At 27.7% G+C, this 16344-nt stretch overlaps 1 protein-coding gene across 2 annotated transcripts in view; it reads left to right on the forward strand.

Moving 5' to 3' along the window:
• The first annotated feature begins 372 nt into the window (after positions 1–372).
• Positions 373–16344, forward strand: part of LOC142323783 (CUE domain-containing protein 1) — a 29294-nt gene continuing 13322 nt past the window's right edge. The window contains exons 1-5 of one of the 2 annotated variants that reach the window (XM_075363987.1): positions 373–597; positions 1125–1356; positions 1847–2106; positions 11090–11357; positions 14904–15009. In XM_075363987.1, the coding sequence (XP_075220102.1) occupies positions 1261–1356; positions 1847–2106; positions 11090–11357; positions 14904–15009 (730 nt within the window). In that variant the 5' untranslated portion in view covers positions 373–597; positions 1125–1260. Of the gene's footprint in view, positions 598–695; positions 883–1124; positions 1357–1846; positions 2107–11089; positions 11358–14903; positions 15010–16344 lie in introns of those variants that run through there. The other variant, XM_075363988.1, reaches the window with a different exon arrangement.

Here is a 16344-nt window from a genome sequence, read left to right on the forward strand (position 1 = left end):
TATTATCTCAAAATAATTAAATTTAAAAATTAAATGGCAAAATACTGTTTTTTGTCGTTACAAGAATACATTTGTTTGGTACATATGACATCTTATGTTTATATAAAATATAACACAAAACACCCGCTTAAAATATATTTCTAGACTGAAATGACTTCAAAAAAATCATCTATCCCAATATTTTCCATAAAAATTGGTTATTAAACCCAATAAATGTGCATATTTTGTAACTGTAGCACAGTCTACATTTCGTTAGGAAGCTTAGTAATTCTTTCACTTATCGGATGAGCGCTTTCTCATTATTCTCATTACTTTCTAGAGAACTTGACTAGCACCCTGAAATCTAGTTTAGCTTGTCTAGATCAGCTGTTATGTGATTAGTGGAGGTTGTAGGGTGATTATTTCGCAGCCGGTTGAATGCATTAAAATTGTCATATAATTTTTATTCTGATTTGTACTTAATATTGTCTTATGTAAACCATTAAATATATGTGATTAAGTTTCATTGAAATATTTATTTTATTAATTACAAATGTTAATGTTACCTCTTATTTTTGTTGTACGGCTTCACTTCAACGTTTTAGTTGTCAGTGATAGGTATACATTTTCTGCTATTTTTATAGAGTAATTTTACCTGAAACTACATGTTTTATATCAAATAATTTTTTTTTTTTATTTATATATACTAAGTTAAGTTAGATTTCCCTCGATTCATTTATGACCCTTAGTAATTAATAATTGACCGTATGTTCTTCATTTTCCGGTGATTTGTTATGCTTTAATGAACACTTAATACTACCTGATTTTTTTGTTTTAATTATATAATTAAGTGTATTATACATTTTTGTCAGTCATAATTACATATCCTCAAATTTGAAAAAAGTAAGTTGTTAACTTTTCATATGTAGTCTTTTTAGTTAGTATAAAAATGAATTCACTTTTCTTTTAGCATTAAGGAGTAATTAAACTGAGTAAGTCTTATTAGTTTTCTGTGAGTTATTGCAGTTGATGTATTGAACTTGTCTTTAAAAGAAATTAATTTGTTCTTCATAGTGCCAAACATTATTTGTTTAAATAAAACCTGTAATATTTATATAGAATTTATCATTTGTATTTAATTCTAGGTTGTTATAAAACATGTAACTAAGAAGAATATGGATTCTGCTCATTGCCAATGCAGTATGATATACTTAAATAAATAATTCTTAATGGAGTAAATATCAATTTTAAAAGTTATTTATGGTATAAATTCTAAGAAAAATGGCAACTGTTCAGCAAACAACACAATTAGAATTCCATCAGGCAATGGCTGACTTTAAAACAATGTTTCCTGCCATGGATGATGATGTTATTGAGGTAATATTTTTAATATTATTAATAACAGTGTATGATTTGTTATCTTTTAATTACATCAGTTTATTAATACTCATAATTTTGTTACAAATTAACCTGCTGGGTTTAGTCTAAAATTCATTGTTATTAATCAGCTGACTTTGAAGTTGAGAGTTCTCAAGTTTGAATCTTAATAAAGAAGTTGCTTTTATTTTCATTTGAATACTGTATCATGGATACTGGTGGTGGGTTTCAGTTAACCAAACGTTTCAGGTATGATCAGCCTGAGTCTACAAGACTGTACATCATTCATACATCACCAAAAAGGAATATGGCTGCCTAGAAGCCCCAACTCTAGAAAGCTGCATGATATCTGGACTTCCAGAATATTCATAAGAATAATATAAATTTATTTATTTGTTTTATTATCATATTGGCTTTCTTAATTTTGATTTTGGCAACCCAGCAAATATACATTATGATTGATATTTTGATTTAGTTATGTTTGTTTTAGGCTGTACTGAGATCAAATCAGGGTGCTGTTGATGCGACTATTGATCAGTTGCTATCGATGACTACCGATAATGAGAATGATAAAATAAGACATCAGCTTGATATTATTGATAGTGATCAACAATTGATACATGATGGTCAAGATGACATTGATGCTTTGTCTGTACATCAGCAGTCGACAAATATGATTTCAACTACTACTGTTAAACAGTTACCCGCACCTTCTTCTAAAATATCTTCACCTTCTGCTTCTCCAAAAATGTATTTATGATTTATACTTATTAATGTTATTATAGTCTATTATTAATTTTTATAGTCCATTATAAAAATTCAGGGCACACCCAATTAACTATTTTATTTTTTATTTTTGTTAAAATGAATATCTTTGATTCTTTATATTAAGGCATATTCATAATTATCACTACAATAAATGACATTGATGTTAATATATTTCTACTGTTTATGTTTATGATATTAGTACATAAGAAATCATAATAATATTTCATTGTGGTTACTACTGACCTACTACTCTGTTTTACTAGATTATTACTATATACATGCATACTGTTATCTCTTAAAAATTAATATTTCATCGAATACACATTTTATTGCTTGTAGTGTTGATACAGTGATTATTTTAATTTAAATTGTTTTAAATGAATAAATAGTAGTTATTTCATTTCCTTTTAAACCAGCCTATTATAACTAAATACAAAAGCTGTATTGTAAATAATAGTGTTTTGTAGTCCTTGTTTAGTATATTAAAATTAAATTGTTAGTTTATTCAGTGAGACGAAAGCAGCTATTTTTTGTAATAATTAATAGAAAAAAAATGAATGCTCAAGTTTTCTTTGTTTTTAGTAATTTGAAAAAAAATTATGTTTATTTAGCTTCAGAATCTGCTAGTCTTATGTTCAATGCAAGTGAAATTTGGCAATTTCTTGATTATCATTTCATTTTTCTTGCTCTGCTCATTAATAAAGTTACATTAGTGAAGCGGGTAAATTTTAAACTACTGTCTTTAATAACTTTTTATTTTAAGCTGAATGTTTCTCTATAGTTTTCTGTTAGAGACATTTTATTTTTTAAAAGTAACACTTAACAGGTGAGACAACCATTGTAAACTATGCATTTTTGTAGTCTTAATCGAAATATTTCCATTACTTATTTTAATATGGTAGGTGCAACGCATACAACCTCTTGAATTTTTAATTTTAGTTCTACTAATATTTGCAGTCGCTCGACGTACACCTTGCTCTTGAACAAACTCCAAAGGAAAAAGTGACATGCTGATAAATCAGGAATTATGTTACGATAATTGAGAAACAGTGTTCAGAAAGAGTTCTCTTAAAGCGGTAATTGACACATGAGTAGTATGACTATAGCACCATCTTGCTGGAACTACATAATTTGTGGAAAGCCAACTAATTCTTGTCTCAAAAATGTTGTGACCAATGCTACAATGGTTGTAGAATTTCCTCAATTGTCTTAAAAGAGAATGATCTAATATTACCAGATGACAAAAGTGTACACCACACTATGACTTTTAGATTATTCCGCTTATTCATTTAGCCATTCGGCTGAAATTGAGCTTCATTTGACAAGCATATGGTAGATTAAGTTTTCATCACCATCCAAATGCTGCTACATTTCTTGACAAAAATTCATGCAAGTAACCAAATCAGTAATTTTTAATTCCTGAACTTTTTGAATTTTATTGGAGAGAGAACAAGTCCTTATGTAAAGTTCAGCGGAACAGTGTTTCCTGATATTCAATGCTAATACACATTTAATCATTGAATATTTTAGACTCTATGTTATAGTAGTTCGAACTCTATCAATGTTTTCTGGTATTCTAACACTGCTCCTTTTGTTTTAAATTTAATGTGGTCACAGTTTCTTCAAACCTTTTGGAATATTGAACCTATTGCCAAATAATCTTCATATAGCTGTTGTAGAGTCACCATTTTTATAAAAACAATTTAATCCAGAAAACATGATGAAGCTTCACCCAAATGTCAAATGAATAACTAAGCTATTAAATTGTCCTTCTTTACTGATATGACCTGTATGTATTTTTAGAAGCATTTCTGTTAACTCAATGATGAAAAAAGGTTAAATGCTAAAATTTTAGAATTCCACTTTGGATATGAAGCAAAATCAATAAAGATCTTGTCTGTACAAAGTTCATTCATGGTTGAGTGTGGCATTTTTTTATTTTGTACATTTCTTATATTTTTACATATGAATTAGAATTTAATTCTACTGATGTTCAATTAAATTGAAAATGCTGTCAATCTGAATGTTTCTTTTAAGATTAATACAATGAATGATTAAGATAAGATTATAATTATTTCATTGTTTGATGCTAGTTGCCAATGGTAATTCTGTTTTTATTATTTATATGAGAAGGTACTCTACACTCATTTTTGCTTTTATATATAAAATTATTATTATATCACCTGTAGATCTCTAAATCCACATTGGTTGCGATGTTTTATTGTTTAAAACATCTTTTGTAGGCGATTATGACAGTTATGTATTTCACCCATCAAAAAATTAAATTAAATTCAGAGCATGTTGTTTTTTACAGTATTTATTGTGAAGTAATATTTTAATTTGCCAACTGAATCATATTCTTTGAGAAGTAGCTATACAGATCCTGTAAATGAAATTTTTTATTTTATTTTAATATTTCATTTATCAGATAAATTATTGAAATATAAATGTTTAAATAAAAATTGTATTGTTGTACAACTTTTCATAGTTTTCATAGCGAGTGCTATCTGTGAAATAAATATTAAAAACATTAAATTAATAAATTTGAATTAATTAAAATAGTTTTAATTAATTAATTTTAAAATTATTAATTTAATTTTAAATTAAATTAATTTAATGCTTTTAATATTAATTTCATAGGTAGCACTCGTTATGAAAAATTACATGACTTTGAATTTTCTAATAGATAATATTGTCTGTACTCCATAATTTACAATTAATAAAAACCACCTGTGAACATAATTTATATAATCAGGTTGTCAAATCCATGGATTCATCATCAGTTATGAAATACAGAGTTATTTTTTAGCCTGTTACCCAATTTTAAATGTAATTTAAGAAAGGGAAATTTAGGTGGAATAAAAAATGTATTTGTTACTTACAAAAGAGATTTAGTAAAAAGCTATTACTTACATAATTGTTAAAGAATATGCTCAAAATGCCCACCCCTTGTGGTTATACATGCACGGACTCTTTTCAGCATATTAGCAGAAAGCTTTTTTAAGAGTTGCATTGGAAATATTCGTGATTAAGTCTGTAATATTGACTTTAAGTTCATCAGAAGTGTGAGGATTGTTTTTGAAGGCCTCGGACTTAAAATAGCCCCACAAAAAGTAGTCAGGAGATGTGAGGTCTTGGGACATTGGAGGCCATAAGCCCTTGCTTATTGTTCAATCATCAAAGAACTCTTGCAGAAAATCCATGGTTTCTCGAGACGTGTGGCATGTAGTGCCATCTTGCTGAAACCAGCAATACCGTTCTTGAGGTTCCAGGAGAGAAACAAATTGGCGCACAATATTCCTGTATACTTCACCATTTACTGTCTATTCGAAGAATATGGGTCCGACTATACGAGGTATCGCACACCATACACCAATTTTTTCAGGATGCAAAGATTTGTCTTGTAAAGCGTTAGGATTTTCAACCACCCAAATTCGACAGTTTTGACTGTTCACATAACCATCGAGATGGATCTAAGCTTCATCACTAAATAACACTATGTTTAATAATTTGATTCCGTTATCATTTACGAGAGACCTAAACCAACAGCAATATTGCAATCGCTTGTTTATATCTGGAGGCTGAAACTCTTGGACTAATTGTACGCGATACGGATAAAATTTCAATTTTTTAGCAGCTTTCTGAACACTCGAATATGACAAACCAACTTGCGTGGAAAGTTTTCGTAAACTTTTGTGTGGAGAATTGAGCAATCTTGTTTTCACATTCTCTAAAATGTCATCTGTCAAGCGAGTTGGTCAACCACTATGTTTTCTGTTGCAAACACTACCTGTCTCTCGAAATCGGTTTGCTAGCCTAGAAATTGACATTTTTTCTGGCAATGAAACACCAATAAATTTAATTTGAAATGATTCTTTTACACTCGCGTATGATTTCGTAGCAAAATATTGTTCAAGAATGAAAACTCGTTGTTCTATGTTAAAAGACATTCTGTTCATTACACGACCAGAAACGGCACAAAAGTTTACACAGCTCAAGGAGAATCAAGTCACACTGCTGTATCTATCGGTTGAGTAGCGCTACCAACTTCGTGTCACAAAACAAAATTTTCCTTTCTTAGAAAAAAATTACCAAACATTAACAATTGGGTAACAGGACTAAAAAATCACTCTGTATAATTAATAAAAAATATCTGGTTTTATCATTAGCATCAAATTTTATCATTACCCGTCATTACAAATGAAATCTGATAAGTTGTCTTAACTAATTCATAACAACTTTACCTAATATTACAGTATTTAATAACTCAGTCCACCAATAATATTAAGCTTATTATATAAATTCATGTGTATGTTATTATAATAAGTGTTTCAAAAAGGACGCAACCCCATTTTTGACAACGTGAATTTATTACAAAAAATTAATGTTAATAAAATATTTATACAACAATATCAAATTACCTTTAATAACTTTACAATAAATGTTCAAAATGATTTTCTATGATCCTGATTCAGGTTTGTACATTTCATTACATTTGCAGCCACTTTTTATAATATTTGCTCAGTAATGTTTGAAATATCACTTTCATTGTTAGCCTTTAATTCATCAAGTGTATGAGGATTGTTTTTAAAAACTACACTTTTTAAATATCCCCAAAGGAAAGGTCTGCTGGTTTAAGATCTGGGGATCTTGGAGGCCAAAAACTTCCTAACATATCCAGTGTTTCATAGCACATGTTGCGTTATCCTGCTAGAACTAACATTTGTGTTCCTGTAAATCTAACATGGCAGTAAACTGTTTGATTAAGTTGAGTTAAACTACACCATCTGCAGATTGTCAAAAAATATAGGCCCTATTACACGACTCCAGGAGATTGCAAATTAAACACTAATTTTACATATGTGTAATGGTTGTTCATTACAAACATGAGGATTTTCAGCGCTCCATATTTGGCAGTTTTAGTTGTTAACATAGCCATCCAAGTGAAACCATACCTTGTCGCTGAAATAAACACAATCCAAAATTTCAGTACCATTGTCATCAAGAGAACAAAACCAACTGCAGTACTATATGCATTTTCCATAGTCTACTTCTTTCAATTCTTAAACGATACTGATGCAATAAGCATGCAATTATCTTTTTTTAGTAGCCCTGAAAGCTGTAGGTAGTGATCGTCCAGCCTGTGAAGATAATTTTCTGAGCGGTTTTCTGGGTGAGCAAGTCAAACATTCTTTCACATCTTCCAGAACTTCTGCTGTTATCAGTGATGATTTACCTGTGCTTTTCTGATGAAAAGAAATAAAAATAGTAAATTTCAGTCTCATGAAATTTATTAATCAAACACAATATTTTCAACTTATTACTAACTGAAGAATTGTGAAATTTTATCTAAAACTAGCCTTTTATTTGTTTGTGCAATAAGTCTCAATAATAAACACACATCCGTTCTTGAAAAATGACACTTAACACAATAGAGAAGAATTTATTCTGGTATAGCACTAGTATATAAGAAGGACATTTCAACTATTACAAGCTGCTAACCTTGAACGGTGTTGGCAACTGACATGTACCTATGCATGACTTCTACCTTCTTAATCTTAGGGATGCATCTTTTTTGAAACGCTCGTTATATCACACAACTGTACCTATATCTGAAGATAATTATTTAAAAGGAGTTGAAAATTCTATGATAGCAATACAAAAAAATTATTCATTGGACTGATTGTAACCATCTAACTTTAAATATGGATAAATCATTTATTGTACTTCTGAAGTAGACATAAAACTGCTAATTCTGTGGGCAGTATTCCCATTAATGATAACAATAGTGTTTCTGTTGCCCATGAAGTGAAGTTTCTGGGTGCTTTATTAGGTAACTACTGCTCTTTGGGATGATCAAATTGATTGCATTTGCAACAAAATCGCACTGAATTGTTTTACTTTGAAGTATCTTAATAAAACACCAAACCTGTCATCATTTTTAGATATTTATTATACTTCAATATATTTCTGTCTAAAGTTCAATATCATCTCTTGGGGCTTCCTCAAAAATAAGAATTGAGTTTTAAAGTTTCAAAAATAGGCTGTTAGATCATTATTTGAACCATTAGTATGAACTGTGTTGAGATATTTAAAAACTTAAATATGTTAGCTTAAATAAACCCCTGTGTTTGTATTTTTGAATGTGCAGTTTTTTTCTAAACAGATTAGACTCTTATTCTTAAAAAAAATTAATGATATCCACCTCTAGCAAACCAGACAGCAGAACTGTTTTCATGTAACTCAGCATTATACTTTGGCATATGAGAAAGGGCCTTATTATGTTTATGTTGTCATTTTTAATAAATTACTGAACCATTAAAAATTCTACTCTACAATTTATTTGAAATAAAATTTAAAAGAGTTTCTTTTATAGAAACAATATTACTCTGTTGATGAATTTTTAAATAATATTAATTAAAGATTTTTTTTAAATTTGAATTTTCTCATCTTGAACCTGTACATAAATATGTGTTCAAATAATTTTCAAAAATAGTCTGCATTTTTTTGAAAAAATGTCTTTCTGAATTGTGAATTATTTTGTAGTTATTTTTTATATTTTTATTTATTTATTATTTACCTTAACATTATTTCACGTCTTAATATTTTTAATAATTAATATGGACTTTAACCATCTGTCTTTTGTCTTATAATTAATTTTGCCTTTTCCTGATATGACGTAAATATTATGTACTATCAGAATAAAAGATTTATTTATTGCACGTGCTGTTTTGATGTGTTTATTGGTTGTTTTTATTTCTTGTTAATTTATGCCCAAAGATTGATTTTATTTTCATACTATCTTTGCCTTTCCCATAAAACTAAAGGAAAAGTGTAGTTTGTACCCATTATCAGCTGTGTCAGTTTTACGGAGAAAAACAAAGACAAAAGGTGTTGCCCTGATTTCTGGTCCAAGGATAAAATGAAGCCAGCCATACTGAAATTCTTAATTACAGTAGGCAAATTATTAGTTTGTTTTATATGATTTTTACCGGAAAATAATTTTTATTATTCAATAAAAAATGATCCCAGAACTATTTAAAATATATTTTCTAATAATAATATTGTAGAAAATTATTATATTTAATAAAAGATTAAAGTTGTAAAACACAATCTTTTTCTTCAATTTTGAAAGCATTCAAATGCAATGCACAAATTCCAGATGTTGATCTGCTTAATGCTGGCCACTTGGAAAATAAAAATTTCTTAATTTATTTTTCAAAATTGTTTGCTAAAACTAAGCTTTTGTTCATAATATTTTTAACATATAATGAAATTTAAATAATATCATTAAACCATGTCATCTTATTTATTCATTTTTTTTATTTTTAATGATTTGTTTTGTTTTTAATTAGTTTCAAATATTTAAATGATTGTTGTTTCAGTTTAAAATTATAATAAAATTAAATTAAAATTATAAACAGACTGCCAAGTTTCAGTCTGTTTATTTTTAGTTAAAATCAAATTCTTGATTTTCTTTTCAAGAGAAATTTAAACTTTATTAAAAGTTCAACAATTAAACCTAAAAATTGTTTTGCAATACCAATTTTTTGTAATTTATAATACTTTTCTCAAATGTTACTAGAGTTACAATTCTGGGAAATGCTTTATTCAATTTTTCAGATCAGAAACTACGCATACCATTAAATTTACCTCCTAATTTAAGTTTCAGGGTTTCAATATGGCATTATTTTACCCTTGGAGCAGAAATCAGGGTGAAATTTTTTACAAGCTATAATAACTCAAAAACAGAGCTTTTTCTGGACCCATGTTTATATTAGCTTTTTTTTGTTTTCACTTTTAGAACATGTCCTGAAATTTTTTTCCCTTTTCTTTTGAAATACTCTGTACATGTATACCTCTTTGATTTACAAGTTGTACCTGGAGGGCATAACATTTATTTATTGAGCTTACATGTTAAATTTATGTTATGATAACTTACAGCCCCCATTGAAGAACTTGAAATTCTTAAAACTTTCAGAATATCCTTCAAAATAATAATTAAATTAAAAAATCATGTGACTTTTTATATTTATATAAATACTGTTTATGTGGTACAATTACACTATAGTATAGTTTATAAATGGCACTGCAATGATTCTCATGAAGCAGGTATCAAATGATTTACACATTTGCGTGACTAGTATTAGAATTATTGGGAAATTTGAAAATGGAGTTAGCTCACTGCAGAAAATTTTAGTTTTGGCAGAGCAGACTGATGCTTGAAATAGAAAGAAAAGTGACCACCTATAAATTAATAAATAAATACGAGGTATAGTTAAGAGTATTTTAATTGAAATTTTTTGAACAAGATATTAACTATTTTTCTGTATATTATGTGAGTGATCTTGGATACATGCTGGTTTGGAAAAATTGTTTTTAATATTTTATATTTGTGATAGCCTGTAGCCATTGCCTCCTTGAGTTCCTGCCATCAGAAATCAATGATCTCTTCCTCTTCTTTCATTATAATTACAGTGCTTCTACTTACCTCTTGGATTCATGTATAAGCAGATTACCTGCTTGAAATGAAATGTTATTTCTCCTAAATGAAAATGTTTTTTATTTCAAAATTAAATTTTATGGAACTGCATGGAAGTATTTAAAAGAGATATGATTCAAAGCTGCTGGGAAAACTGCTTAAGCAAAATTATTACATATTATACCATATGTATGACTGTAATGATGGTTTAACCATGCCTATTTAAACTACAAGTATTTTTTCAGAATTTATTTATAAAAATGTATCGACAAATAAATTTATAATGTATTTTTAATAATTTATTTAACAAGTGTATTATGTTATCACTTGTTTTAAAATCAGTTTGAACACTTTTTTTTTAGAGTAGCTTCAGTAAAGAACTTTTATTAATATTATTTATTTATTTACAAACCAGTAAATTATTAAAAAGCTTTTTTCTAATCATTTTTAATGATATTCAAATATTAATTTTTTTTGTCACAGAGTTGATGATGGTAATTTGAGATTGAAAGATAACACAGCAGGATCACCTATTTCGGTTCCAGAAACTGGTGTAACAATAGCAGTTGATAATGGTACATCATCAATTTCAAGTGTAGCCACTGGAATTAGTGATGTTAATAACTCAACACCATTAAGACAACGAAGAGGATGGGTTCCCCCTCTGTTAGGGCCTTTACCAGATGATTTTTTACGTTTGACACCTACAACATGTTCCCCTTCCTATGTTGCTGGTCTCAATAAACCACAGGTCAGTACATTCATTGACCTTTACTCATCGTGTTTTATTTTTATTAACTTATATTAGTGACTCATTCTAGCTACTACTGTAAAATTTTAGATTACTATTTAAAGGCCAACCCTGAATTAAAATTAGTTCACTGACCTTAATTAAGATATTTGTATGAGATACATTTTTTTCCAGTTTTAGTTTCGTGATGTTATACTATTTGTGATGTTAATTATTGAGCGATGAGTACTCATATTATTGTTATGTGCGTTTTTAACTTTTGTTTTATTATAACATCTTACTTAAAGTTTGTTTTTGTGTTTGTTACATGAAAAGAATTAAAAAAATTAATGTTAATTTTACTGCTTTTTACCAACATTTTAGATATTTATTTATTGTAAATTTGATTTTTATAAAGAACAATTGTACGAGTTTAGTGAGAAGTTTTAGTTTGTTTTTTTCTTGTGCCAGCTTGTTCAAATCTAATTGTATAAATTTCACATAAATTAGATTGAAAATCGAAATGGAAAATTACTATCTAAGCCTTACATTTTTTAGTGAGTAGGAATGATAGATTGTAAAGTGTACTGTAAATGTTTTGTTATTTTGAAAATACGGTTTCTTTTGTTATTTTTTGTTAACATGTCAGTCTTTTCTAGATTCTGTTTAAATTCATTAAAAGAGGAAAAATTATATAGATTTTAAGAATATAACTAAATTTTTATAAAAAGAAAAATTATTGACTAAATGTATCGTTTAATTCTAATTCTACAATGTTCGTTGTGATATCTATGAATTTAAAATAGTTGCTACTTTTTTTTTAATGAAAGCAGAAGTGTCTTAATATAGCTGTTTCTGTTTTTTTCATGCTTCTGCATATAAAGTGATCATTATTATACATTATTTAAATAAATATTTATCTTGTTTACAACAGTAACTTAACATTACATTTATAAAAATTGCTGTTTTAAATTTTTCCCAAGAACAATGGTATTTGTGATTTATTACCCCTGAATGTTTATTCTTAATCATTGTTAAATTTGGTTTATTGATTAAATGAATAAGAATAATTATCTTATATGGAGCTTCCATTCTTATTCTGTTGCAGGTTTCAGAGCACTAGTATTTGTTTTATTCTTTTATTTTGTTTTATTAATTACATTTATTGTTTTTAAAAGTTTATTTTACATTTAAAAATATACACTTTTAAATATACTGAAATAGACATATATATCAGCATAAAAACTAGTCAAAAGGAGTAAAATAATTTTACTAACAAAATTGCTCATAATTTAACTTGCATATGTATTTCATTGTTTCTGTACATTACTGGCTTAAATAATCTATCTCACAAAACCTTTGTTTTTACTTATACTGTATGAATGTTAAATGCTGTAATTGTAATGGTTTTCTCTGTAATTTTTTACTGTATTTTTTATAATGATGTCAGCGTAGTTAATATTATTTAATGTAGATTGAATACTAAGTGTTAATACTGCATAATATACTTTTTTAATGTTTTGTAATTATTAGTATTATTGCTTGAAGATGACAGACTAAATACTAAGCTCTGAAATTGGTTGCAGAGTAAATGCAGATTTACTATAAAAAAGTTATCCTTGTAATTTAATTTAGATTAAAAAATGTGCATGGTGAAAAATTTCAAATACCATTATTCTTTGTAGATGAAATAACTTAATAGAAGAAATGCTGTTATAAAACTGCAATTTTTTTATGTGATGTAATTTTAGTGTTATAGATATAAGATTTATTAAATATATAGAGCAAATATTTAATATGTGGAAATATGACATATATATATATATATATAATGTTACTAATTTTAAACAGGAAAGTAATTTTTAACTTTCAGTTCTATTAATTTTAAATCAATTAATTTTTTTGTGATCTGTGTTTTATGTTATTTAACGAAAACAAAAGAAACAAAGTGAATTTTGAGTTTATTCATATTAACATAACTCATTTCATTTTTTTTAAATAAGTGACTTTACCACTTCAATAAAATTAGAAGATAGTTGAACAAGTTATTTTTATTTATATATTTTGTTACGTATTTTTGTGTTAAGGTATGTAATTAATTATGTATTAAAAATTAATTATGAATGATTGGTTTAAAATACTTTGTACATTGTATATATAAAATAGACATCTAAGCATCATATAAAAAAATGTGGTTTAGATGTTTTTGGAATTTATTCCGAATTCGAAGAAGATGGAAAAAAAGAGAACTGCAAAGATTTTATTTTGAACAAGCCTACAAGAGTGTAAGTTTTTTTAAAAAGTCTTACAGATGTAAATGTTATGTTTTAACTCTTTTAATTAAGTAGTTTAACAAATTGCATTCTAGCATTAGAATATTATTTATTATTATTATTATAAATTATTTTGTTAAAATTAATTTTCAATTTTTTAATTTAGAGCTTTTCTTTTTTACAATCTCCATTGAGTACTTTCATAGAGATTTCTGCATCTTTAAACAAGATTTTTTTATTACAAATTAATTAAAAGTATAATTTTAAATATTTATGTTTCTTGCCTTTATTTGATACTGGTTGTCATTTGTGCAGATGTTTTATTTGGCGGATATTTTTCTTACATTGTTTATATTTATTTCTCCCAGGATGTTTATAAAGTTATTTGTACTTTTGCCATATTTACTGTTTGGGAGAGGTATTATTATTTGTTTATTAATTAAAAATATAATTGCATATGTTTCTGTTTTTATAATACGTTTTATTATTTATATTCAAATATGTAAGTATAAGAATTGGTTGTTTTATCTACTATTTGTCCCAATCATTCTTTAGAGTGTGCTTCATCCAGAACATCTGAGATACCCTAAAAATGCCAGATTTTCTTTTTCTGAGAGTAATAATGTTCACTTTGCCTCTGTGATGAACAGAAAGTGTCACTTTTACTGAATACCAATTAGGTCTAGCAAGTTAATTGGAAATGTATACATAAAGCTTATTGAGGCAGATAACAAAAAAAAAATCCTTTTCTTATTTTCCTTAATAATGCAGCATGGGATGCTGGTTATTCATCAGAACTTCACATTTATTAATGAAGGGACTTATATTAGGCTGCTTATGACTCATTTCAGTTATGCCACCTAATAAACAACAAAACAAGAACAAATTTTTTATATAAAAATATGTATGATAACATTTAATATTTGGTTTTAGTAATTAAATAAAAATTCCAGTGGTATTAAAAATCTTCCAAGTTTATGAAAATGTGTTATGTTATCTAAAGATAGAAATAATAAATATGTATATCGCATGCCCATTTTATTTCCAGAAGTAGTCAGTGTATCCCTCTCCCCACCACTAAATATATGATGGTACTACTGAATTGCGTGATTTTTAGACATAGTGTTCTTGCTACCACTATATTATGTGTTCTAGTTTTCATAAAACTTTGTGCAGTTTTTAATTGGCATGTGTGTAAAAGTTACGGAAATAGTCATGGGATAAACCAAAGTTATCTTACAGCAATTTCACTATCATTTTATTATTTACGCAATATTTTATGATACTGTTTCAGACTGAAGGTGAGCTTGAAGATGAAAGAATTGCATTATTTTTACAAAATGAAGAATTTATGGCTGAACTTAGATGGAATAAAGATTTTCTATTGATGCTTGATAAAGGTAAGTAATTTTAGCTTATAATGTATACAATATGCAACAATAAAGTAATGAGACTGATGTGATAAAAATTTTTAAGTTTTTAGTCAGCTGAAGTGTAATCTCCTTCAAAGTAGTTCACTTTTACTTGCCCACACTTACTCCAATGCTTCTGCCACTGCTGGTAAAATTTCTGGAATGTTGTCTAAGACCCATGTCACAGCATTTTAGACATCTTTTGCTGTTTAAAAATGGTGTCTTTTGACCACCAATTTGACTCTTGGGAATAAAAAAGTCACTTGGGGTGAAATCTGGTGAATAAGGTGGCTGTGGTAGTACTGAAATGTGTTTTGAGGTTAAAAACTGTATTACCGACAATACAGTATGATATGGCACATTATTGTGATGAAGAATCCAACTTGTACCAATGTTTGAACAGACATGGAGCACTCATTTTCAAAGGCTTTGTAAAAATATTGATTAACTGTTTGTCCAGGAGGCACCCACTCTTTATGAACAATGTCTTTGGAATAGAAAAAGCATATAAGCATGCATTTCACTTTTGACTTCAACATGCGAGTTTTTTTGGTCTGGGTGGTGATCCCTTTGCCACCATTGCTAATTTTGACATATAATATAAACATGTGGGGGAAATCAACCTAATTTTTTTATGAAACGTGTTGCTCTTGTAAACTAATATTTTTATTTGTAAACTGTACTACAGTTTACAAACTAAATCACTAAGTGGAACTATATAATGTGTTAGGCTTGTGTTTATGGCTTTTAGATAAACACTGTACAGAACTGTTTTGTATTAAATACCTTATTTTGTCATTTACTTATTTATAAAATTTATTTACTATTTTTTTTTTTTTTTTTTAATTTCCCAGCATCATAGCTCTATAACTATGGTGCAAGAAGGAAAGTATGATAATCAGTCAAAAAATGGGATATGGGGTTTTTTGCATTTCTTGACTTTTTGTGACCCAGGAACCCCAAGAAACAAATAAGGAGGTATGTTCTTATGTATGTGTGTTGATACTTAACTTTTGACTGGATATACCAATTTTGATGAAATCTTGTTAAGAGACTTCTGTATACGAGCCAGTTTGTTGATAAAATTGTTGGGTCAATATCTCCAGTGGGTAGAGGGGCTTTTTTTGGGGGTTAATTTGGCAAACATAACCCCACTTCATATTAAGCTCAGTAAATGTGTACATGTTTATCATACCTTTTTTAAAAAAAAATTACCCCAAAATTCCCCCTTCCTCAAAAATTGCAAATGCTATCTTTTTATTTTGTAAATTTTTTTAACCAAATTTTTTTAATGTCTTCCTAAGCTTAGTAATAGTGCAAGCA

Source organism: Lycorma delicatula, chromosome 4 (assembly GCF_047948215.1).
Source record: "Lycorma delicatula isolate Av1 chromosome 4, ASM4794821v1, whole genome shotgun sequence".
Taxonomy (NCBI): Eukaryota; Metazoa; Arthropoda; class Insecta; order Hemiptera; family Fulgoridae; genus Lycorma; species Lycorma delicatula.